The sequence below is a fragment of the Lynx rufus genome, unplaced genomic scaffold, assembly GCF_022079265.1.
Source record: "Lynx rufus isolate CCGP_SWC_20201006 ecotype Redwood Valley unplaced genomic scaffold, mLynRuf1.p SCAF_8, whole genome shotgun sequence".
Lineage (NCBI taxonomy): Eukaryota > Metazoa > Chordata > Mammalia > Carnivora > Felidae > Lynx > Lynx rufus.
Window position 1 is genome coordinate 1,651,447 of NW_025814896.1, and position 22,383 is coordinate 1,673,829.

At 69.3% G+C, this 22,383-nt stretch overlaps 1 protein-coding gene across 1 annotated transcript in view; it reads left to right on the forward strand.

Moving 5' to 3' along the window:
- The window catches only part of LAMA5 (laminin subunit alpha 5), a 50,672-nt gene extending 28,556 nt beyond the window's left edge, over nucleotides 1-22,116 (forward strand). Inside the window, 59 exon segments of the mRNA XM_047069096.1 lie at nucleotides 41-179; nucleotides 470-612; nucleotides 690-796; nucleotides 897-1,050; nucleotides 1,570-1,730; nucleotides 1,819-1,927; nucleotides 3,102-3,199; nucleotides 3,281-3,482; nucleotides 3,570-3,696; nucleotides 4,284-4,423; nucleotides 5,080-5,195; nucleotides 5,369-5,580; nucleotides 5,924-6,128; nucleotides 6,324-6,468; nucleotides 6,679-6,819; nucleotides 6,962-7,123; nucleotides 7,327-7,428; nucleotides 7,533-7,616; nucleotides 8,294-8,524; nucleotides 9,002-9,115; nucleotides 9,356-9,483; nucleotides 9,686-9,766; nucleotides 9,884-10,098; nucleotides 10,282-10,382; nucleotides 10,494-10,674; nucleotides 10,767-10,916; nucleotides 11,453-11,604; nucleotides 11,673-11,783; nucleotides 11,967-12,078; nucleotides 12,711-12,881; nucleotides 13,046-13,242; nucleotides 13,357-13,473; nucleotides 13,612-13,766; nucleotides 14,063-14,204; nucleotides 14,309-14,411; nucleotides 14,979-15,089; nucleotides 15,818-15,997; nucleotides 16,088-16,236; nucleotides 16,317-16,487; nucleotides 16,626-16,762; nucleotides 16,837-16,990; nucleotides 17,127-17,260; nucleotides 17,336-17,498; nucleotides 18,336-18,470; nucleotides 18,606-18,754; nucleotides 18,828-18,960; nucleotides 19,047-19,190; nucleotides 19,294-19,424; nucleotides 19,527-19,715; nucleotides 19,801-19,939; nucleotides 20,051-20,196; nucleotides 20,268-20,460; nucleotides 20,536-20,700; nucleotides 20,826-20,982; nucleotides 21,091-21,224; nucleotides 21,321-21,414; nucleotides 21,573-21,695; nucleotides 21,896-21,966; nucleotides 21,968-22,116. Of these exon segments, the coding sequence (XP_046925052.1) occupies nucleotides 41-179; nucleotides 470-612; nucleotides 690-796; nucleotides 897-1,050; nucleotides 1,570-1,730; nucleotides 1,819-1,927; nucleotides 3,102-3,199; nucleotides 3,281-3,482; nucleotides 3,570-3,696; nucleotides 4,284-4,423; nucleotides 5,080-5,195; nucleotides 5,369-5,580; nucleotides 5,924-6,128; nucleotides 6,324-6,468; nucleotides 6,679-6,819; nucleotides 6,962-7,123; nucleotides 7,327-7,428; nucleotides 7,533-7,616; nucleotides 8,294-8,524; nucleotides 9,002-9,115; nucleotides 9,356-9,483; nucleotides 9,686-9,766; nucleotides 9,884-10,098; nucleotides 10,282-10,382; nucleotides 10,494-10,674; nucleotides 10,767-10,916; nucleotides 11,453-11,604; nucleotides 11,673-11,783; nucleotides 11,967-12,078; nucleotides 12,711-12,881; nucleotides 13,046-13,242; nucleotides 13,357-13,473; nucleotides 13,612-13,766; nucleotides 14,063-14,204; nucleotides 14,309-14,411; nucleotides 14,979-15,089; nucleotides 15,818-15,997; nucleotides 16,088-16,236; nucleotides 16,317-16,487; nucleotides 16,626-16,762; nucleotides 16,837-16,990; nucleotides 17,127-17,260; nucleotides 17,336-17,498; nucleotides 18,336-18,470; nucleotides 18,606-18,754; nucleotides 18,828-18,960; nucleotides 19,047-19,190; nucleotides 19,294-19,424; nucleotides 19,527-19,715; nucleotides 19,801-19,939; nucleotides 20,051-20,196; nucleotides 20,268-20,460; nucleotides 20,536-20,700; nucleotides 20,826-20,982; nucleotides 21,091-21,224; nucleotides 21,321-21,414; nucleotides 21,573-21,695; nucleotides 21,896-21,966; nucleotides 21,968-22,036 (8,379 nt within the window). The 3' untranslated portion in view covers nucleotides 22,037-22,116.
- Nucleotides 22,117-22,383: the final 267 nt, after the last annotated feature.

Here is a 22,383-nt window from a genome sequence, read left to right on the forward strand (position 1 = left end):
GAGGGGCGACCCCGACTCTCCGTGCCCTCGTTCCCCCCAGCCCAGGATCGTGGTGAGGCTGAACGTGACCTCCCCTGACCTCTTCCGGCTCGTCTTCCGGTTCGTCAACCGCGGGCCCAGCAGTGTGAGCGGGCGAGTCTCTGTGCAGGAGGAGGGCAAGTTTGCCACCTGCACCAACTGTGAGTGCCTGGGGGCCTCTCGCCGCCTGTCCCGCTGCCCACCCCGCCCCAGCCCCGCTGCCCGCCCCACCCCAGCCCTGCTGCCCACTCCGCTGCCCCCCCCCGTCCCTCCCCCCAGCCCTGCCCAGCCCTGCCCCAGCTGCTCCTGCCCCACCCCCTACCCTCCCACTTCTGCTCCAGCCCCACTGGGGGCCCACGTGTGGGTGGGGGGCCGGTCTGTGCCCTGGGGGAGCTGCAGCCCGGGGTGGCCCGTGGGCTGAGACTAGGAGTCTCACGGTCCACGTCCCCAGGTACGGAGCAGAGCCAGCCTGTCACCTTCCCACCCAGCACGGAGCCTGCCTTTGTCACCGTGCCCCAGAGGGGCTTTGGGGAGCCCTTTGTGCTGAACCCCGGCGCCTGGGCCCTGCTCGTGGAGGCTGAGGGGGTGCTCCTGGTGAGGCGGGGGCTGAGCGGGGTGGATCAGGGCCCGCGGACGGGGCCCTAGTACCTACCTCTCCCCCCGCCCGCCAGGACTATGTGGTCCTTCTACCCAGCACCTACTACGAGGCGGCCGTCCTGCAGCTGCGGGTGACCGAGGCCTGCACGTTCCGGCCTGCTGAGCAGCGCTTCAGGGAGAAGTGAGGGCCGGCCTGGTGGGGTGGAGGCCTGACCCTCACTGTGCCCACTGCGTGTCCCTGCTGACGGCATTCTGTGTCCCCCGCCCTCCCCCCAACCCAGCTGCCTCCTCTACACGCACCTGCCCCTGGATGGCTTCCCTTCAGCTGCAGGAACCGAGGCCCTGTGTCGCCGTGACAACAGCTTGCCCTGGCCGTGCCCCACGGAGCAGCTCAGCCCTTCGCACCCGCTCCTGGCCGCCTGCCTGGGCAGTGACGTGCGTGTCCCTGGGACCCCACAGAGGGGCAGGCAGGGTCAAGATCCGGGGAAGGCGTGCCCTTGGCTGGAGGTTGGGGGAGGGAGGGCCCGTGCCGCGGTGACGGCACACAGGTGCAGGCAAAGCCACAGGTTTGACGTCGGGAGTCAGAACAGCCTTGGAGCCTCATTTGTAAATGGGGTGTCGCTGACCCCCCCGCCCCTCCAGCTTATCGCGAGGAGGCAGAGAGTCATTTGTTCTCTCTGAAGACCCAGGCTGGGCCTCCGGGCAGCAAGCACTCAGCAGCACTGAGGCCAAGAGGCCTTGGGAAGGCAGGGGAGGCTTGGAGTGAGCAGAGGTTGGAGGCCAAGTGGCCATGGGGGTGTCCTGGGAGGAGTGCCCCGGGCAAGGACAGCAGGTGCAGACTCAGACCTGGGGGGGGGAGAGGCTGTAAGGGCTGTGCCCAGGGGTGTCCAGGGAGTGCACGGGGTCTCGTTCTGCCGGTGGGGCCTCTGATCACTCTGTCCCCCCCACTCCCAGGTGGACGTTCAGCTTCAGGTGGCCGTGCCACAGCCGGGCCGCTACGTCCTGGTGGTGGAGTATGCCAATGAGGACGCCCGCCAGGAGGTGGGCGTAGGCGTGCACGTCCCGCGGCGGGCCCCTCAGCAGGGGGCGCTCACTTTGCACCCCTGCCTCTACAGGTCTGTGGGAGTGGGAGAGGATTCGGGTCTGGGGGGGACGTGTGGGAGGGCTTGGGCCCCCCGCTGACCACCCCGCCCCCGTCCCCAGCACCCTGTGCCGGGGCGCCGCCCTGGACACGCAGCACCACCTGGCGGTCTTCCACCTGGACACGGAGGCCAGCGTCCGGCTCACGGCCAAGCAGGCACGCTTCTTCCTGGTGAGGCCCTGACCCCTGACCTGCATGGGCCCCAGGGCCCCCCTGTGGCTTCAGGCCTTTCGCAAGATTTCAGACGGCATAGAAGTAGAAGAGTGTGGGGAGCCCAGGTGCCCAGCAGCCGCCCCACCGTTAGTGCGCGCACGGCTCGTGGGGAGGGGGTGCGCGGGGGATTGGAGGGGAGGAGAAAGTAACTATGTTAACAAAAAACCGCCTTCTGGTACGATTTGCAAGAACATCGCGGTGTGAAGGGGTCTGTTCGGCGGGGTCGTTGGCTCCTGGTCGTCCTCCGTGCCCTGAGAACGAGGACGACCTTGCCGCGACACGGGCCCCTGCACCTGCCTGGGCACGAAGCATCGTGCCGTGCTAATGTCGCGGACGCCCAGGAGTGAGCGGAGACGTGCCCTCGATAAAGCTCAGGGCGGGTGACGCTCGCTCTCACAAGACCAGTGTTACGTTTCCCGCCCTTTAAAAAATGGATCTTCTCCGGCACATGCTGTTGTAAAAGCGTCGCATGTCGGGAAAGACTCACAAAGGGAAAGGGAGCCCCGTGGCTGCCCGCCGCACCCCCTCCGTGCGCTTTCTGGGGCTGGTGTGTTTCACGCGTGTTGCTGAAGACACGGCCGCAGGGCTCCCGCCCGACCAGCTGACGTCAGGGCGCCTGCGTCTATGCTCAGCCCTGTGGCGGGGACCCAGACCTGCCTCGCGTGCACAGCCCAGCGTGGCTCTCCCTCACCCCCCACACCCAGGCCGGGAAGCAGCACGGCCCCCCCCCCCCCCGACGCCCCTCGGCCCCCGTGGCCGCCCCCCGGCACTGACCACGCCATCCCATCAGTGTGTTCTGGAGCTTTGTTACCGGAATCGCACAGGGCAGGTGTCCCCGCCTCCGCTGTGGGGTTTCCTGGGCAGCTTTGGTGTCTCCCGTTTGTTGTATCTGCCACACAAAATACTGTCGCTGGAGCTGAGGGGGAGGTCGCGGTCGAGGAGCCGCAGAGAGTGACAGGATGGATGGTGGAGGGGAGACAGGAGGGTGGCCCCGAGGAGAGCTGAGAAGGGCTCTGGTCTAGACTGTGCAGCCAGAGGAACCAGGGACTAGGCGCAGAGAGCGGGACGCGGGGCCGACGCGGGGTGTGGGAGGGTCCCACGCGCACGTCCACGCCTGGCTCTCTGTCCACAGCACAGCGTCACCCTGGTGCCCGCGGAGACGTTCAGCTTGGAGTTCGTGGAGCCCCGGGTCCGCTGTGTCAGCAGCCACGGTGCCTTCGAGCCCAGCAGGTGGCGGGGCCGGGAGGGGCCGGGACCGCTGGCGGGGCACACTGGCCGGCCCGCGGGGACTCACTCCCGCGCCCCCTCCAGTGCCACCTGCCTGCCGTCGCGCTTCCCGAAGCCGCCCCAGCCCATCATCCTGCGGGACTGCCGCGTGCTGCCGCTGCCTCCCGGCCTCCCCCTGGCCCGCTCGCAGGACTTCGCGCCCAGCGCGCTCCCGCCAGGGCCCCAGCCTCGGCCCTCCACTGCCGTGGACCCCGACGTGGAGCCCACCCTGCTGCGCCACCCCCAGGTGAGGGCCCAGGCCGGGGGGACTCCACCCTCCGGCCCGGCTCGCACTCCTACCCCCGCGCCCGCTCAGCGGAGCCTCTCCCTGCAGGGGACTGTGGTCTTCACCACCCACGTGCCTGCGCTGGGCCGCTACGCCTTCCTGCTGCATGGCTACCAGCCGGCGCACCCCACCTTCACCGTGGAGGTCCTCGTCAGTGGGGGCCGAGTCTGGCAGGGTGAGTGGCAGGGACGGGCCGTGGGGGCGGACCCCCGGACGAGGAGCCAGCCCGTCGGGGGTCTCTTCACACGGCCCCTCGTGTGGTCATCGCGAGGTGCGGACATCGCGAGAGGTGTCCGCTCTCAGAGGAAGGGCCCAGGGCCCAGGGCAGGCGGCAGCCCCAGCCTCCGGGCCCCCTTCCCGGATTCACTTGATTCCCTTCCAGAGTCGGGGCTCGCCCCGTCACCTAGGCGGGTAATCCCGGGTTCACCGTGGGACACGTGTCGACGGCACCTGTGTTCTCACACGTGTGTCTGCTTCGTTTTTGCTCGGCCGAGCTCGGGACCTGTGCCTAGCGGGCCTCTGTGTGTGGCCACACCCGATTCACGTAGCGCGAGAGGGCCCAGCCAGAGAGGCCTGACGCGCGGTCACATGTCTGCTTTGTGCATCGCAGATGCACGCCCCTTGGTGGGCAGGGCGCTGTCCCGTGGCCATCTCTTCCTCCCTGGTGGCTCCGGGAGAGACCCCGGAATGAGGCCACGGGGCCACGGCCGGTCTGTGGGGCGTGGAGGGTGTGCGCCGACCTGCCTTTTCATCCCCCTCCAGGCCGTGCCAACACCAGCTTCTGCCCACACGGCTACGGCTGCCGCACCCTGGTGGTGTCTGAGGGCCAGACTGTCCTGGATGTGACCGACAGCGAGCTCACCGTGACCGTGCGTGTGCCCGAGGGCCGGTGGCTCTGGCTGGTGAGTCCTGAGGACGCCATGTCTGCACGCAGATGTCTTGGGGCCTGACGTGGGGCTAGCGTCTCTGGGTATGGATGTCCTGAACGCGTCACACCATCGGTCACCTCAGGCTCAGGCAGGCTGTGTCCATCTGCGTGGCCCAGCCCCACGCCAGGTGCCAGGGAGAGCGGGCTCCACGGACCTCCGGGCCAGGCTGTGAGGCTGGTGGAGGTGGGAGGGTGTCTAAGAGCCAAGATGTTGCCTGCTATCCCCCTGGAGCCCTGCTGGTCAGGGTGGCCTTCTCGGAGGAGGAGGCCTAGAGGGATGGAGAGGGAGGGCAAAGGCACGTCTGGCAGACAAGGATGGGAGGGGGGCACCAAGAGGCTGGACGTTTCTTTATCGCTGAGCATCACAACCCCAAGCGTCCATTAGGCCCCAGAAGCCGACCTCCCTTCAGAGCAGCCCACTGGGCACCCAACACCTGCCAGCCTTGCTGGGGCCCGGGTTGGGTGTGGTGCGGCCACTACTGTCTTAGCTGCCTGGCTGGACCCTGGCCGGTCACAGAGACCCCCCCGCCCCCCTTCGTGATGCGCTGCTTCCGGCAGGCTCTGGTATACTTCCCCAACCTGGGTCCTCCCCTGGGCCCACGGGAAGGTGACCAGGCCTTGGTGCTCTAGGAGTATGTGCTGGTGGTCCCCGAGGAGGCCTACAGCTCCAGCTACCTCCGAGAGGAGCCCCTGGACAAATCCTACGACTTCATCAGCCAGTGCGCCAGCCAGGGATACCACATCAGGTGAGGTGGGCTGGGCTGGGCTGGGGCTGGGGCGGGGCTGGAGGCGGGGCTCCGGGTGGGGCGGGGCTGGAGGCGGGGCTCCGGGGTGGGGCGGGGCTGGGGCGGGGCAGTGGGTGGGGCTGGGGCGGGGCTCTGGATGGGCACTTGGCCTCACCACCTGATTCTCCCCCCAGCCCCAGCAGCTCGTCCCAGTTCTGTCGTGATGCAGCCTCCTCTCTCTCTCTCTTCTATAACAACGGGGCTCGGCCTTGTGGCTGCCATGAAATGGGAGCCACGGGCCCCACATGTGAGCCCTTTGGGGGCCAGTGTCCCTGTCGTGCCCATGTCATCGGCCGTGACTGCTCCCGTTGTGCCACTGGCTACTGGGGCTTCCCCAGCTGCAGGCGTGAGTAATTGAGCCCCCAGGGGTGCCGGCGAAGGAGGGTCCTAATCCCAAGGAGGCTTCCCAGTGGAAGGAAGTGTGGGTACGGTGGCCAGGAGAAAGTTCTAGAGCTCTGCTGCCCCGTCTGTAGGACCTCAGGCAGCCCGTGGCTTGGCTGTCAGGCAGGGTCCGGGGACCGGACAGCGATTCTGGGCAACTGACCGCACATCAGAGGAGCCGCCTGGGCCAGGCGGCCTGGAGCTTGGCGAAACCGGGCCGGGGTGGGGTGGGGTGGGGTGGGGTGTCCTCGGGCCCGGACCCCCGGCCTCTGATGGGGCAGAGGGTTCACCACGCCCGTGCTCTGCAGCCTGTGACTGCCGAGGCCGCCTGTGTGATGAGCTCACCGGCCGCTGTGTCTGCCCGCCTCGCACCGTTCCGCCCGACTGCATCGTCTGTCAGCCCCAGACCTTCGGCTGCCACCCCCTGGTTGGCTGCGAGGAGTGTAACTGCTCGGGGCCTGGTGTCCAGGAGCTCACGGATCCCACCTGTGATATGGACAGTGGCCAGTGCAAGTGAGCTGGGCTGTGGGACTGTCACCGTGGCCCGGGGTCGGTCCTGGGTCAGGGATGGCATTGCCACTGAGAGCACCCCCCCCCCCAGGTCTGGAGGGGGGGTTACACCTCGGGGATCCGCTGCCTTGGGGGCCACCTGTGGTCTCAGTAAGCGTGGAGGGGAGGCCCGGCCAGCGTCTGAACTTCCTCTGGCAGGTGCAGACCCAACGTGGCCGGGCGCCGCTGTGACACCTGTGCCCCTGGCTTCCACGGCTACCCCAGCTGTCGCCCCTGTGACTGCCACGAAGCGGGCTCCACGCCCGGCGTGTGCGACCCCCTCACGGGCCAGTGCTACTGCAAGGTGAGGGGCCGGGGGAGCCCAGGTGGCCTCCACGGCCTGATGCCCCACCTCCTGTGTTGCCTCAGCCACTGAAGCTCCTCCTCTGGGGTCACGGGGGGCTTCCCGGCCGATTCTGGGGACCCAGCCCGTCAGCGAGCGGGTGACGGCGAGCCAGGGCGGTCGAGCCCACAGCACGTGGCCGACCGACCTGCCGTGTCCACCCGCCCCCAGGAGAACGTGCAGGGCCTGAGGTGTGACCAGTGCCGCCTGGGGACCTTCTTCCTGGACGCTGCCAACCCAAAAGGCTGCACCCGCTGCTTCTGCTTCGGGGCCACCGAGCGCTGCGGGAGCTCGGCCCACACCCGCCGGGAGGTGTGCGGTCAGCAGGACCTGCGCTGGGGCGGGGCCGCCTCCCAGAGGGGACACGTGACCCCCAACCGGCAGGCCCCGGGTGCGGGACGGGCCCCGTGGCACGTGAGGGTGCTCACCCCGCGCCCCTCCTGTGTGCCCGCAGCTTGTGGACATGGAGGGCTGGGCGCTGCTGAGCAGCGACCGGCAGGTGGTGCCTCACGAGCTGCGGGCGGCCTCGGAGCTGCTCTACGCCGACTTGCGGCTCGGGGCCGAGGCCTTCCCTGAGCTGTACTGGCAGGCCCCACCCTCCTACCTGGGGGACAAGGTGAGCGAGCGAGGCCGGCCCTGGGGACGGCACTGTGAGGGCGTCCAGGAACCGGCTGGGGGAGGACAGCAGTGAGGAGCCCACGTCCGGGGCGGGATAGGGGCTCTGTGAGGGTGCCCGGGGCCCAGCCCAGCCCCGTTGCTGGTGACCCTGGGCCCGCGGTCAGGGTCTGGCCGGGTCACGTCTCTCTGCCCTGCCTCCAGGTGTCATCCTACGGCGGGACCCTCCGCTACGAACTTCACTCGGAGACCCAGCGGGGAGACGTGTTCATCCCCATGGAAAGCAGGCCGGACGTGGTGCTGCAGGTAGCCGGACGGGGCGGGTGTGGCCGCGCGGGCTGGCGGGCACCGCCGAGCGGGACGGCGGGCAGCCCGGCTGCCGGCCCTCATCTGCCCGCGCGCCTCCCCAGGGCAACCAGATGAGCATCATGTTCCTGGAGCCGGCGTACCCGGCGCCCGGCCACGTCCACCGCGGGCAGCTGCAGCTGGTGGAGGTGAGCAGAGCTGGTCCGGGCACCCGGGGTCATCCTGGGTCCTGGCACGGCCCAGGGGAGCCCAGGGGAGCCCAGGGGAGCCCAGGGGGCCTGAGGCTGCCGTGCCCGCTCTCCGGGACAGAAAACGGGGCCTGGGAGCGGGAGCTCGGCCCCTCCCCCGCACACATCGCCACCCGCTGCTCTGGCCGCCCGTGCCCGTGGCGCTCCCGGCCGCCTGCCGGCCCGCGGGGCCCTGACCCCCAATGGCCGAGCAGCTGCTGGGGCGCCCGGCGGCCCTGCGGGTCCAACTGCCTTTTGCCCCGGCCTCCCCGTGTCTACCTCGGGAGCAGCGGCTCTCTTCCCAGCTCGTGGCCTGTCTGGGTCTCTATCTGAGGTGTCTCCGGGTGAACGGAAATTCAGATATTTAACGGATTCAGAGTTCTTGATTTTTCACGTGTGGTTAGTGTTTCTGTGTCTCGTTCACGTGTCAGTCTCTGGAATCAGAAAGCGCTCACCTACGTTTTGTTCCAAAATTCAAAGCATCTCCTCCGTGTGTTTGAATCCTTACCACGTCTGGAGGCGGTGTCTGTGCTCCGTGGGAGGTGGGGGGCCGGGGGCCGGTCCCCCCACGGGTGGTTGGGCTGTTCTGGCCCCGAAGTCACCCGTCCTGCCCCGCTGAGCACCGTCACGGCCCACAGGGGAACTTCCGGCACACGGAGACCCACAGCGCCGTGTCCCGCGAGGAGCTCATGATGGTACTGGCGGGCCTGGAGGAGCTGCACATTCGCGCTCTCTTCTCCCAGACCTCCTCGGCCGTCTCCCTGCGCAGGGTGGCGCTGGAGGTGGCCGGCGAGGCGGGCGGGGGGCCTCCAGCCAGCAACGTGGAGTCGTGCATGTGCCCTGCCAACTACCTTGGGGATTCCTGCCAGGTGAGGTGGGGGCAGGCGGCCGCGTTCCGTCTCCCCGTTCACCTCCCGCCCGCCGGCTGATCTGTCTGCCCCGCCCCTGTCACCCGTGTCCCTGCCTGGCCCTCCGTACGCACGGCTGCGCCGAATCCCTTCACTGCCTGGCCCGCCTGCGTCCGCGGGTCCATCCCGGCGTCGCCGCGTCCCACGCCTGCCCGCCCTCCTCCCCTTCACGCATTCGTCCACCTGCTTGTCTGTCCGAGGGGTTCGTCACTGAGCACCCGCCCGCTCAGAAGAGGCATCTGGAGGAGAGAGAGGCGGCCCAGCCCACGTTGGGGGGCTGCTCACCGAAGTCAGGGCGTCCATATGCCTTTGGGGATCTGACTTCATGTCTCCAGCCGGTCGGGGCCAGGATTCCTGAGGGCCTGAGAGCGTGGTCCCTCGTCTGCGCTCTGGGGCTGGCTCTGCTTCCTTTCCTGAGCACTGTGCCTCTGCCCCCAGGAGTGTGCCCCCGGCTATTACCGGGACGTCAAAGGTCTCTTCTTGGGTCGCTGTGTCCCCTGTCAGTGCCACGGCCACTCAGACCGCTGCCTCCCCGGCTCGGGCGTCTGCGAGGTGAGCAGGGCCCAGCAGAGGCCGGGCAGCCCACCGAGACACAGACTCGGGGAGACCAGGGCCCTTGGATCAGCGGTTGTGGCCACACTGGGGTGCGGGTGGAGGGAGGTGTCCTGGGCGGGGCACCGGCTGGCCTTGGGCACAGAGTCCCTGGCACGGCTGGCGGGAGGGCTGGTCAGACCCTGCTGTGAGGAGCAGGGCCTGTGTCGCCAGCGCCGCCACCTGTGCCTTCCGCCCCAGGGCTGCCAGCACAACACCGAGGGCGACCGCTGCGAGCACTGCCAGGCTGGGTTTGTTCGCAGTGGGTCCGAGGACCCGACGGCCCCCTGTGTCAGCTGCCCCTGCCCCCTCGCCGTGCCTTCCAACAAGTAAGCTGGGCCAGCCGGTCCGGGGTCCCCCCAAAGGGCGGCTGGTGGCCACGCTCCCTTACAGCCCAGTGTGGAAGGTCACCCTCCCCTACCCGGTTGGGTCAGCACTGCCCTCTGGAGGCCGGGACAGCTGAGGTGGGCTTTCCGGGTGGGGGCCCCTGGTGGGCGCACCGCTGTAACAAGGCCATCTCCGGCCCCACAGCTTCGCGGTGGGCTGCGTCCCGCGAGGTGGCCGCACACAGTGTCTCTGCAAACCCGGCTATGCGGGCGCCTCCTGCGAGCGGTGAGCTAGCTGGGCGTGGGGGCGGGGGCTGTGGGGGGCGCGCGCGTGAGTCGGCATGGGTATGGGTGGGCGTGCGTGCGGGTGGGCGGAGGCCGCTCACCTTGCCACCCTCCCCAGGTGCGCGCCGGGCTTCTTCGGGAACCCTATGGTGCTGGGCAGCTCATGCCGGCCGTGCGACTGCAGTGGCAACGGTGACCCCAACCTGCTCTTCAGCGACTGCGACCCCCTGACGGGCGCCTGCCGCGGCTGCCTGCGCCACACCGCCGGGCCCCGCTGCGAGAGCTGCGCCCCCGGCTTCTACGGCAACGCCCTGCTGCCCGGCAACTGCACCCGTAGGCGCGGGGGCCGCGGGGGAGGGCGGGGGGCGGCGAGCAGGCCGCCGCGGGGGCCGCCGTGGGATGGGGTGGGGGGGGACGGCCGGGCGGAGCGAGGGGCTCAGGTCCGAGTACGGCGGCGAGGAGGAGCCCGGTGAGGGAGGGGGCTTCAGGGCTCTTGCCGCGGCACCCCTTCTGCAGGGTGTGACTGCTCCCCGTGCGGGACGGAGACCTGTGACCCCCACAGCGGGCACTGCGTGTGCAAGCCAGGCGTGACAGGCCCGCGCTGTGACCGCTGTCAGGTAGGGCTGCCCGGGGGGCGGGGCCTGCGGCTGGGGGCGGGGCCTGCGGCTGAGGGGCGGGGTCTCCCAGCTGGGGGGGCCCCCCCGCCGTCAAGGTGGTCTGTGCCGTAGGAAGGACACTTCGGCTTCCAGAGCTGTGGCGGCTGCCGCCCGTGTGCCTGCGGACCAGCCGCGGAGGGCTCTGAGTGCCACCCCCAGAGTGGGCAGTGCCACTGCCGGCCAGGGGCGGGAGGGCCCCAGTGCCGTGAGTGCGCCCCGGGCCACTGGGGGCGCCCTGAGCAGGGCTGCAGGCGTGAGTACCGGGGAGCCGTGGGGTGGCCGGCCCCCCCCCCCCCCCCCCCCCGGGACCTTCTGCCAGCGCTCACCCCGCCCCTCTGTACTTAGGCTGCCGGTGCCAAGGGGGCCACTGTGACCTGCACACCGGCCGCTGCACGTGCCCCCCAGGGCTCAGCGGGGAGCGCTGTGACACCTGCAGTCACCAGCACCAGGTGCCGGTGCCCGACGGGCCTGGGGACCGCGGCGTCCACTGCGAAGGTGCGCCCCTGTGCTCTGGCCCTGCTCCGCCAGCCACGCCCGTCCCTGCATCCTCCCAGGTCTGCCTGTGGGCGTGTGGGTCCCAGCCCCTCGTGACCTGGCAGTCCCTATGCTAATTTCAACTTCCAGAGAAATGCTGTGACCCCAGCTCTCTCTCAGTTTTCCAAGGGGTCCCTGAACTTCATGCTGACCCACTGCTTCGTTCTGATCCCCAAGTCCTGGACTCCCCAACCGGCCCTTAGCACCCCTGGACCCACCCTGACCCTCTACCCGCTTCCTGGCACCTGCCCAGTTCCCTGCTGACTTTCTGAGTCCGTGCCGACCTCTCGGTTGAGCCTGTGATTCCCGTGCTCGCCTCTGACCCTAACTAACCGCGTCACTTTCAGCGTAGCTCGACATTCCTGTGCCAGTTCTGTGATCCTTGGCTGACCCGTCCCCACCACACCATCCCCCCGATTCGTTCCCTGGCCCCACACCAACCCCCGACCCCATACTGACTCCCCCTCCACCCCCCCCCCCACCCGTGCTGCCTGCAGTGTGTGACCACTGTGTGGTGCTGCTCCTGGACGACCTAGAGCAGGCCGGCGCCCTCCTCCCTGCCATCCGGGAGCAGTTGCACGGAATCAGCACCAGCTCGGTGGCCTGGGCCCGGCTGCACAGGCTGAATGCCTCCATCGCTGACCTGAAGGTATGTGTCAGTCCGGCCCCCCAGCCTGTCCTCCCGGGGCGCAGGTTCTCACCTTCTCTCCTCCCCAGAGCCAGCTCCGGAGTCCGCCGGGCCCCCGCCATGAGACAGCACAGCAGCTGGAGGCCCTGGAACGACAGAGCTCAGGCCTCGGACGGGACACGCAGAGGCTGGATGGCCAGGCAGGACCCTGGGGGACGCCTGCGGGGAGGCCCCTCCCCCAACGCTCCCGGGGCTGCTCCTCCCCTGGCGCACCCCTTCCCACAGCGGCCTGGACCTCCAGAGGTCCTCTCCCAGGGCCCCCGACTGTCTGCTCTCACCCCTGATGCTCTGTGCCGTGTTCTGACGGGACGCTGTGTCCACAGGCCACGAGAGCCCTAGCCCGGGCTAGCCGGCTCCTGGACGGCACTGAGGCCTCGCTGGGCCGGGCGCAGACACTGCTGGCGTCCATCGGGGCTGTGGACCGCATCCTGAGCGGTAGGGGCGAACCCAGCCGGGCAGGGGATGGCGGGCAAGCAGAACGGTGCTCAGGGTCCGAGCCGGAAGTGCTGCCTCCAGGGGGCTTGGTGCCGGAGAGCCCCGCAGGGTTGGCTGTGTCCACGGGGAGATGGTGCCGTGCCTGAGTGGGCCGCAGGGGGCAGGAGGGGATGCAGGTGTGGCCGGAGAGGAGCGGGCAGGCGGATGCTGTGGGGCGTGCCCGCGCCCTCTCTGGGGATACCGTGCCCCCTTCTGGCGGTGCCCCATTCCCCGGAAAAACTTACAGACAGATCAGTCACCACAAGAAGAGACTGGGGGGCGCAGGCCTGGCCCAGGGGTCAGGGAGGAGGGGAGATTTCAGCCCACTGCCGTCCTGGAGCAGGAGCTGGCCAGGCAAGGAAGCCGAGGGGACGGGCTGAGCAGATGGGCGGCAGGGTTTGGGGTGGGGGCGAGGAGGTCAGGCGGCCCGGCAGCCGAGCACAGCCGTGGCCTGGAGCCAGGGTCTTTCGACTCCTCCAGGGCGTTTCTGGGTCACGTGCTGGTGCCCTGAGCGTGCTCAGGCGGGGTCTAGTGGGCAGAGGTCGGCCTGGGCCGCGGGCTGGCCTTGACAGACCCCACCCCTGCCCCTGTAGAGCTTGAGTCCCAGACAGGCCACCTGTTCCCGGCCAACGTCTCAGCCCCGTCGGGTGAGCTCGTGCGCCGGACGCTGGCCGAGGTGGAGCGACTGCTTGGGGAGATGCGGGCCCGAGACCTGGGCGCCCCGAGAGCAGCGGCTGAGGCTGAGCTGGACAAAGCCCGGAGACGTGAGTGGTGTGGGTCCCAGAGAAGGAGGGATGGGGAGCCCCAGGGGGTGATGGTCAGCCCAGAATGGCTGAGATCGGCTTGAGATGGGGCATTGGGGACTGGGCGGGACCTGGGCCTCGGGAGTTCCGCCTGAACCCCCGTCCCTGTGTGGGGTCTTGGCCAGTGCTGGCCCGCGTACAGGAACAACTGACCAGCCGCTGGGAGGGGAACCAGGCACTGGCCGAGCGCACCCGAGACCATCTGGCCCGGCACGAGGCCGGCCTCATGGACCTTCGAGGGGCCCTGAATCGGGCGGTGGGCACCACTCGGGAGGCGGAGGAACTCAACAGCCAAAATCAGGAGCGCCTGGAGGAGGTCCTGGTGAGGGGCCCTCCTCTCCTTCCCTCTCCCGCTCACCTTCCTGCCCTGCAAGCTCCTTGTTACGTTGTCCCGTTTTTTTGTCCCTGTTACCCTCTTCTTCCCCGTGTCCTCCAGCAACGGAAGCAGGAGCTGTCCAGGGACAATGCCACTCTGAGTGCCACCCTGCAGGCGGCCCGGAACATCCTGGCCCAGCTCTCGGAGCGCCTGCACGGCATGGACCAGGCCAGGGAGGTGAGTGCCACTCCTGGGGGCACCCAGGCAGGTCCGGGTGGGCCTTTGCGTGTAGGACACGCCTCTGGGTTCCCACATCAGATGAGAGCGAGTAGGGGGTCGGGTTGAAGGTCCCACGTAGCCCTCCCCACCCCCCAGGAGTACGAGCACCTGGCCGCAAACCTGGACGGGGCCCGGACCCCGCTGCTGGAGAAGATGCGGGCCTTCTCCCCGGCGAGCAGCAAGGTGGATCTGGTGGAGGCTGCCGAGGCGCACGCGCGGCAGCTGGACCAGCTGGCCCTCAACCTGACCAGGTGCGAGGCCCGAGAAGCGCCTCGGGCACTCGCCAGGTCCTCTCTGGGACACGGCGAGTCTGGGAGGGCTCTCGGAGAGGCTGCTGTTTCCCGCAAGGTCTGGGCAGAAGCCCTGACCCCAGCTGGCCATAAGCTACAAGGAGGGCGCGCCTGGCAGGGAGCAGGGAAGGGATGAAGGGTGGGGGGCTGGAGGAGGCGGGCGGGCTGGCCTGGCAGCTGTGATGGCAGGAGGGAGGGCCCGAGGATGCCCGGGTCCCCCGGCCGCACAGCCAGTGTCCCTCTCCCACCCCCCTCAGCATCATCCAAGGAGTCAACCGGGACCGTTTCATCCAGCGGGCCATCGAGGCCGCTAACGCCTACGGCAGCATCCTCCAAGCGGTGCAGGCCGCGGAGGGCGCTGCTGGCCAGGCGCTGCAGGAGGCGAGCCGCACGTGGGCGGTGAGGCCCCGCCCCTCCCCACAGCCCCGCAGGAGCCCCTGCCCTCCCCCTGCCCCGGCTCCCGCCAGGCAGGTGTGACCCGGGTCCCGTCCCCGTGTCTGCAGACGGTGGTGCAGCGGGGCCTGGAGCCCCGAGCCCGGCAGCTGTTGGCCAACAGCAGCGCCCTGGTGGAGGCCGTCCTCCGGGAGGAGCAGAGGTTGAGCCGTGGTGAGTGCTGGGGGGGGACGGGGGCGGCCCTTTGTGCCCGCTCACGTTTGGGGAGCCCGCTCACGTAGGTGACGGCGTGAGGGAGGGGGAGGGCTGCCTGTGGGGGGGGAGTCCTGGTCACCGTCCGCGTGCTGCCCTGACAGCCAGGCAGAGGGCCACCACTCCCCTGACCTTGTAACGGGCCCGGGAAGGGTCTTTGCTACTGTCCTGGTTTGGGGGCCGTGTGCACACCAGCCTGTGGCATGAAGAAAGGTGGCAGGAACACTCCCTCTGCTGCCAGAACCTTGGGGTGTGGGCAGCCCACAGGCGGTGGCCCAGCTCTTCCGAGGTTCCGTTATCTTATGGACGAGACGGGGATAATTACGCCTGTGGAGGGACCGGTGGCTGCCACGAGCTCATCACTCCAGCACCTGCCCAAGCTGGGGGCCCTCGTGTCCAGAATTCCCCGTCTGTGTGCATGTCGGCCTGGGTCCATCCTTGCTGGTCGGGCCGACAGAGAGGGCTGGGCCTGCGTGCCAGGAGTGGGGGAGGAGGGGCTCCCGGGGCTGAGGCTGCCTTCCGCCACAGCGCGGGCTACCCTCCAGGGCACCGGGACCCCGCTCCGAGATGCCCAGGCCAAGAAGGAGCAGCTGGCAGCCCGAGTCCGGGAGGTACAGGCCATGTTGGCCATGGACACAGGTAGGTTGGTCTCCGTCTGGCCTCACCTTCCGCTTGTCCTGGGGTGAACAGACCCCTCCCCCACACGGGCGTCATGCTGGTCCGTGCTCCCCAGTGGGCTCTGACAGGGGACGTGTTTACACTTGGGTAGCCCCAGCCCTGGGACCCGGCCTCTGGGGCAGGGTGGCTGCATGGGGAGTGTGTAGTGGGGACATTTCACCCCCAGGGGTTTGGGGCATTGGGCAGGACCTGGCTCCCGGGAAGGATGTCCAAGGGAGGACAGGGGTGGTTGGAGGACATGAGGTGTAGGTGGGACCGAGGCGGCCGTTGTGGCCGCAGCCAAGGACGCAGGCAAGGCCTCTGGGCAAGGACCGGTGTGCCCCACCCAGGTCCGACCGTGTGGCTGCCCGCTCGAGGGTAGAACGTGCCAGCAAGCTTGCAAATGGGGGCCGTGGAGACTTACGCAGGGCCCCGGGACAAAGGACGGTGGCCATGGGGAGGCAGGGCCCTGGGACGGAGGACGGTGGCCATGGGGAGTGGGCGTTAGGGTGACCGGGCCGTGGTCTGAGAGGCTGGCGTAAAAGGAACCATCTGGTAGAGGACAGGACAGGACAGGGCAGACAGTGGTGTTTCCAGTGCTTGTTCTCGTGAGCTCTGGGGGGAGCTGGCGGTCTCCCCGGATGGGAGGTGAAGCCAGGGTGGTCCTTGCCTGCGTCGCTCTGAACGTACCTGTCCGCTGCCCACCACAGACGAGACGAGCAGGAAGATCGCTCATGCCAAAGCCGTGGCCGCTGGAGCCCAGGACACGGCCGCCCGTGTGCAGTCCCGGATTCGGAACATGCAGCAGAACTTGGAGCGGTGGCAGGGCCAGTACGGGGGCCTGCGGAGCCAGGACCTGGGCCAGGTGGTCCTGGACGCGGGCCGCTCAGGTGGGCGCCTGGGGTGCGGTGCCCCCGACGGGGGTGGCCCGGGAGCCTGTGAGACGGGGCCATCAGGGTCACCCCCTCTGCTCCCCGCAGTGTCCACCCTGGAGAAGACGCTGCCACGGCTGCTGGCCAAGCTGAGCCTCCTGGAAAACCGTGGGGCGCACAACGCCAGCCTGGCCTTGTCCACCAACATCGGCCGTGTGCGGGAGCTCATTGCCCAAGCCCGGGGGGCTGCCAGCAAGGTGGGCACGAGTGCCGGGGGAGAGCGGGCGTCCGGGGGGTGAGACGGTGGACACTGATGAGCCACGTACCCCCCGCGTAGGTCAAGGTGCCCATGAAGTTCAATGGGCGCTCGGGGGTGCAGCTGCGTGCCCCTCGGGACCTCTCCGACCTCGCCGCCTACACCGCTCTCAAGTTCTACCTCCAGAGTCCAAAGCTGGCGTCTGGCCAGGTCACCGGGGACCGCTTCGTGCTGTACATGGGCAGCCGCCAGGTACTGGGTGGGCACAGCGGGCACGGCAGTCTGGGCGGAGCCAGGCACCAGGTTGGCGGCGGGGGTGGGGGGGTGGGGGGGTGGGTGGTGTTGCTGTGCTGGGACCCCCTCCTGCTGAGTCTCCCGCCACCTCCGCAGGCTGTTGGCGACTACATGGGCGTGGCTCTGCGCGACCAGAAGGTGCACTGGGTGTACCGCCTGGGGGAGGCGGGCCCCGCCACCCTGAGCGTGGACGAGAACATAGGGGAGCAGTTCGCCGCAGTCAGCATCGACAGGTGGGTGGCCGGGCCCCCCGTGCTTCCCCGGCCACTTGGCGGGGTCCACTCCTCACCACCCCCTCTGCCCTCAGGACCCTCCAGTTCGGCCACATGTCCATCACGGTGGAGAAGCAGACGGTCCATGAGACCAAGGCCGACACGGTGGCCCCTGGGGCCCAGGGGCTGCTTAGCCTGCATCCTGACAACTTCGTCTTCTACGTGGGGGGCTACCCCAGCGACTTCACGGTGAGCCTGGGCCCGCGCTCCGTCCCGCCAGGCCCTGCTCCGTGTGTGGCTGCGGTCCCGCGTGCTACACCGTGGGCACCGCAACTGGGGTCTGCCCTGGGTGAGGGGCGCCCTGACTTGTGCCCTGTGCCCACAGCCCCCGGAGCCCCTCCGCTTTCCCGGCTACCTTGGCTGCATCGAGATGGACACGCTCAACGAGGAGGTTTTCAGTCTCTATAACTTCGAGGAGACCTTCCAGCTGGACACGGCCGTGGACAAGCCTTGTGCCCGGTACGTGCAGCCGGGGCCTGGCCCTCCCCTGCGCTCGGCCCGCTCTTGGCTGACCCTGTGACCTCTGACCTGTAGCTCCAAGGCGACCGGGGACCCGTGGCTCACTGATGGCTCCTACCTGGACGGCTCGGGCTTCGCTCGCATCAGCGTGGGCAGTCAGATAGGCCACACGAAGCGTTTCGAGCAGGAGCTCCGGCTTGTGTCCTCCAACGGGATCGTCTTTTTCCTGCAGCACCAGGCACGTCCGCGGCCCGGCCCCAGCGCGCCCCCTCCCCCCACCACCCTGTACCGACCTTGTGCCCCCTCTCCAGCCTCCCCACCGGTACCAGCCCTGCTCCCCGCTCCCTAGTGCCCCCCTGTGTACCGACCCTGCTCTGCTTTCCCTAGCCCCCCCATACCGACCCTGCTCCCCTCTCCCTAGCCCTGCCCCATACCAACCTTTCTCCCCACTCCCTAGCCCCCCACCATACCGACTCTGCTCCCCCCCAGTGCCCCCCCGTACCGACCCTGCTCCCCCCAAGCTCCCCCCACCCCGTACCGACCCTGCTCCCCTCTCCCTAGCCCCGCCCCATACCAACCTTTCTCCCCACTCCCTAGCCCCCCACCATACCAACCCTGCTCCCCCTCAGCGCCCCCCCCGTACCAACCCTGCTCCCCCCCAGTGCCCCGCACCCCATACCGACCCTGCTCCCCTCTCCCTAGCCCCGCCCCATACCAACCTTTCTCCCCACTCCCTAGCCCTCCACCATACCGACCCTGCTCCCCCCCAGTGCCCCCCACCCTGTACCCACCCTGCTCCCCCCCAGCGCCCCCCACCCCATACCGACCCTGCTCCCCCCCAGCGCCCCCCACCCCGTACCTACCCTGCTCCCCGCTCCCTAGCACTCTCACTCCCCACCCCATACTGACCCTGATCCCCCTCCCCAGCCCCGCCCTCTTCCTCAACCCTATATGGACTCTGCCCACCCTCCCCACCCCATACGGACCCCACTCCTCCTCCCCCGGCACCCCCAGCCCATACGGACCCTGCCCCCACCACCCCGTACCGACCCTGCCCGTCCTCCCCACCCCCCAGGACCAGTTCCTGTGCCTGGCAGTGCGGAAGGGCAACCTCACCCTCCTCTATGACTTTGGCACCGGCCTGCAAGAGGCACAACCACCCCACAACCTGGCGTACAAGCTGCAGGCCCTGACCTCTGCCAGCAAGGCGGTGAGGCTGGGGGAGGGCCGGCGGGCCCCGGGGTCGCCCTGGGCGGTGAGGCGGGGGGGGAGGGGCGGTGAGGCTGGGGGAGGGCCGGCGGGGCCCGGGGTCGCCCTGAAGCCCCTGCACGCGGGCGCCTCGCAGATCCAGGTGTTCCTGCTGGCGGAAAACCGCAAGCGCGTGCTGGTGCGCGTGGAGAGGAGCTCCGTGTTCAGCGTGGACCAGGACAACACGCTGGAGCTGGCGGACGCCTACTACCTGGGGGGCGTGCCGCCTGACCAGCTGCCCCCCAGGTGAGCCCGCGGTGCCGGGGCGGGCGGGGCCTCCAGCCAGCCGGGCGGTGGCCCTGACACCCCTCCCCCGCAGCCTGCGGCAGCTCTTCCCCTCCGGAGGCTCCATCCGCGGCTGCATCAAGGGCATCAAGGCTCTGGGCAAGTACGTGGACCTCAAGAGGCTGAACACGACCGGCGTGAGCGCGGGCTGCACCGCCGACCTGCTGGTGAGCCCGCCCCCGCCCTGGCCGGCGGCGGCACCCTCTCCGGGCCCGTGTCCGGGGCCCTCACCGTCACCGTCCTCCTCCCGTAGATGCAACGGGCCGTGACTTTCCACGGCGACGGCTTCCTGTCCCTGGAGCTCCCTCACGTTGCTCCCCTCACGGGCCAGGTCTACTCGGGATTCGGCTTCCGCAGCACGCGGGACAGCGGTCTGCTCTACCACCGAGGATCCGAGGTGCGTCAGCCCCCGCTCCCGGCAGCGGCCGCATGGGGCTCGGGCGGCTGGAGGGCAGGAGGCGTGCCCCGGCCTGGTCCACTGACCTGGCCGCTGTCCCCAGGATGAGCTATGCCAGGTGTCCCTGAAGCAGGGCCGCGTGACGCTCCGGCTGTTGAGGACGGAGGTGAAAACTCGCGACGGCTTTGCTGACGGTGCCCCCCATTATGTCGCTTTCTACAGCAACGACACAGGGTGAGCCCAGCCCGCGGGGCCTCTGGCCGCAGTGTTCGGGGACAGGGTGGCGGCAGGGCCACCGGCAGGGCAGGGTGGGGGAAACGCTGCTGTCCCCTGCAGGGTCTGGCTCTATGTGGATGACCAACTTCAGCAGATGAAGCCCCACCAGGGGCCGTCCCCCGGGCCCCAGCCCCAGCCCCAGCCCCAGCCCCAGCCCCAGCCTCCTCAAGCCGCTGAGCTGTCCTTGGGAGGCAGGCCGGAGCCTGGCGACTTCTTCAGTGGCTGCATCAGCAATGTCTTCGTGCTGCGGTGAGCCTCGGGCGGGGGTGTGGGGGCCGCCACCCATCCCCCCCCCCCCCCGTCCCCCCGACGCTGACCACACTGCCCCCCTCAGGCTCCTGGGGCCGCAGCGTGTGTTCGACCTGCAGCAGTACTCCAAAAGCGTCAACGTGACCGCAGACTGCGCTCCTGTGCCACGTGCCCAGACCCTCGGGCGGGCACCTCAAGGACCGCGGGCTGCGGCGCTGCGGAAGGTAGGGCGCGGGGAGGGCAGCGTGAGCGAGGCGGAGCTGGGGACTGTCGGAAGGCGGCCCCCACGCATTCCTGCGTCCCATCTGACCACCCCGCCACCCCCCCCCCCCCAGGCTTCCCGACGCAGCCGCCAGCCCCCCCGGGACCCTGCCTGCACACCACCCCGGCCCCTCAGGAGCCCCCGAGATGCCTACCAGTTTGGGGGGCTCTTGCCCAGTCACCTAGAGTTTGCCCACGTCCCGGCCCCCCCGGGGGACTGGTAAGTCTGGGCCAGGTGGGGTGGGTGGGGGGGGGGGGCCGCCCAGGCTGATGGCGCCGCTTGGCTTCCAGGTCCCAGGTCTCGATGCTGGTCCGCCCTCGCGCCCCCCGAGGACTCCTGCTCCTCGCCGCCCCTCTCACGGCCGGCGGCCCCTCCCTGCTTCTCCTCCTGAGCCACGGACGCTTTGTCGCTCAGACGGAAGGTCCCGGGCCCCGGCTCCGTGTCCAGAGCCGCCGGCGTTCACGGGCTGGCCGGTGGCACATGGTGAGGCACTGAGGACAGGGGACACGGGCAGGGCCCTGGGAGCTCCCACTCTGACACGCCCCCTCCCGCCCCCAGGTGTCTGTGCGGTGGGAAAAGACTCGGATCCAGCTGGTGATAGACGGGGTCCGGGCCCAGGACCGGGAGCGGCCTGGCCAGCAGCGCCGGGAGCCGGGGAGCCCCCGGCCCCGAACTCTCTTCGTGGGGGGCCTTCCTGCCGGTGGCTTCAGCCCTAGGCCCCCAGTGAGAAGCACCTCAGCGCCCCCCACACCCCCGAGAACCACCTTGCTCCCCACCCCACCCCCCGGCTGAACTCCCCTCCCGGGGCTCCGGGGCCCTCCCCACACCAGCCCGTCTGTGCCCCACAGGTGGCCGTCAGCGGCTTCAGCGGCTGTGTGAGGAGACTGAGGCTGGATGGGCGGCCTCTGGGGCCCCCCACACGGGTGGTGGGGGTCACGCCATGCTTCTCAGGCCCCCTGGAGAAGGGCCTATTCTTCGCAGAGAGCGGGGGAGTCGTCACCGCAGGTCTGTAGGGCATCAGTGCGCCCCCGGCCCTCTGGGGAGGGAGTGGGGCTCTGGGGCGGGGGGACGCCGGGCAGCCCTGCCTCCCTCCCTCACAGTGCCTCCCCGCAGACACCCTGGGGGTCACCCTTCTTGACGTGAGCCTGGAGCTGGAGGTACGGCCCCGGGCAGCTTCCGGCCTCCTCTTCCACCTGGGCCGGGGCCGGGCGCCCCCCTACCTGCAGCTGCAGCTGCGAGAGGAGGAGGTAGGTCGGGCGGGGGGCGGTGTGGGGGCGCTGCTCCCACACCGCAGTGTGGACCCGGGTTAGCGACGCTCTCCTGACTCACCCGCCCCGCCCCAGGTCCTGCTGCGGGCGGACGACGGTGGCGGGGAGTTCTCCACGTGGGTGACGTGCCCTGCAGCCCTGTGTGACGGGCAGTGGCACCGACTGGCAGGTGAGCCGGCCCCCCCCCCCCCTACGGCCGAGCTCCCACCCCGCACCTTTGTGCTCGGGGGAGTGCCCAGGAGGGGCAGCCGCGGACCCCCAGTGGGACCCCCTGGGCAAACAGCCCGGGCCCCTCCCAGCCCAGTTACAAGGACTCTGTGCCCGCAGTGACCAAAGGCGGGAATACCCTCCGGCTGACGGTGGACACACAGACCAACGGCACCCGAGGCCCCACGGTGGCAGTGGCCTCAGGGGATGCCCTGGCCCCTCTGCACCTTGGGGGCCTGCCCGGTGAGTGTGGCCTCTGCCTGGGGGTGGGAGCGGCCCCTGAAGGACCAGGTGCTGGGATCCACCCCCCCCCCCCCCCCCCCGGTTCCACCCCACCTTCTGGGATGGGGCAGCCGGGGAGACAGGTTTCGGGGGAGGGGGCGCTGCTGGTGGGACACTGGCCTCTGTTCCAACCTGTCTCCCATCTTCCTTTGTGCCCCCAGGGCCCATGAACACACAGGCTGGGCCTCTGGCCTACCATGGCTGCATGAGGAACCTGGTGGTGAACCGGTCCCCCCGTCACCTGGCCTCGCTCTGTGGGTGTTCAGGGGGCAGTGGGGGCCAGCGGCTGCCCCGCCACCTAGCGCGGCTGCCCCTCCAGTGGCCATGCAGGACAGTCTTCAGGGGCCCCGGGCCTGGAGTCCACGGGAGGGCGGCCCCAGGCAGGCGGGCTCCCACCTCGGAGCCCGCAGGCCCTGCCCTCTGCTGTTTCAAAGCCTGTGTCTGTCTGGATTCTAGGCTCTAGGGGTGATGAATCTTCTTTCTGGAAACGGCTTTAAGTTATATCTCTTTAAACAAAAGGATAAAATTCTGTAAACTGGGGTTTTTTAATACGTTTTATCTTTCAGTTTCATTGAGATTTTCCTCCACCAATTTTTAGTAACGTGAGAAATCTGCCCTGCTTCTGAAATTAAAAAGTTACTACTTCTGT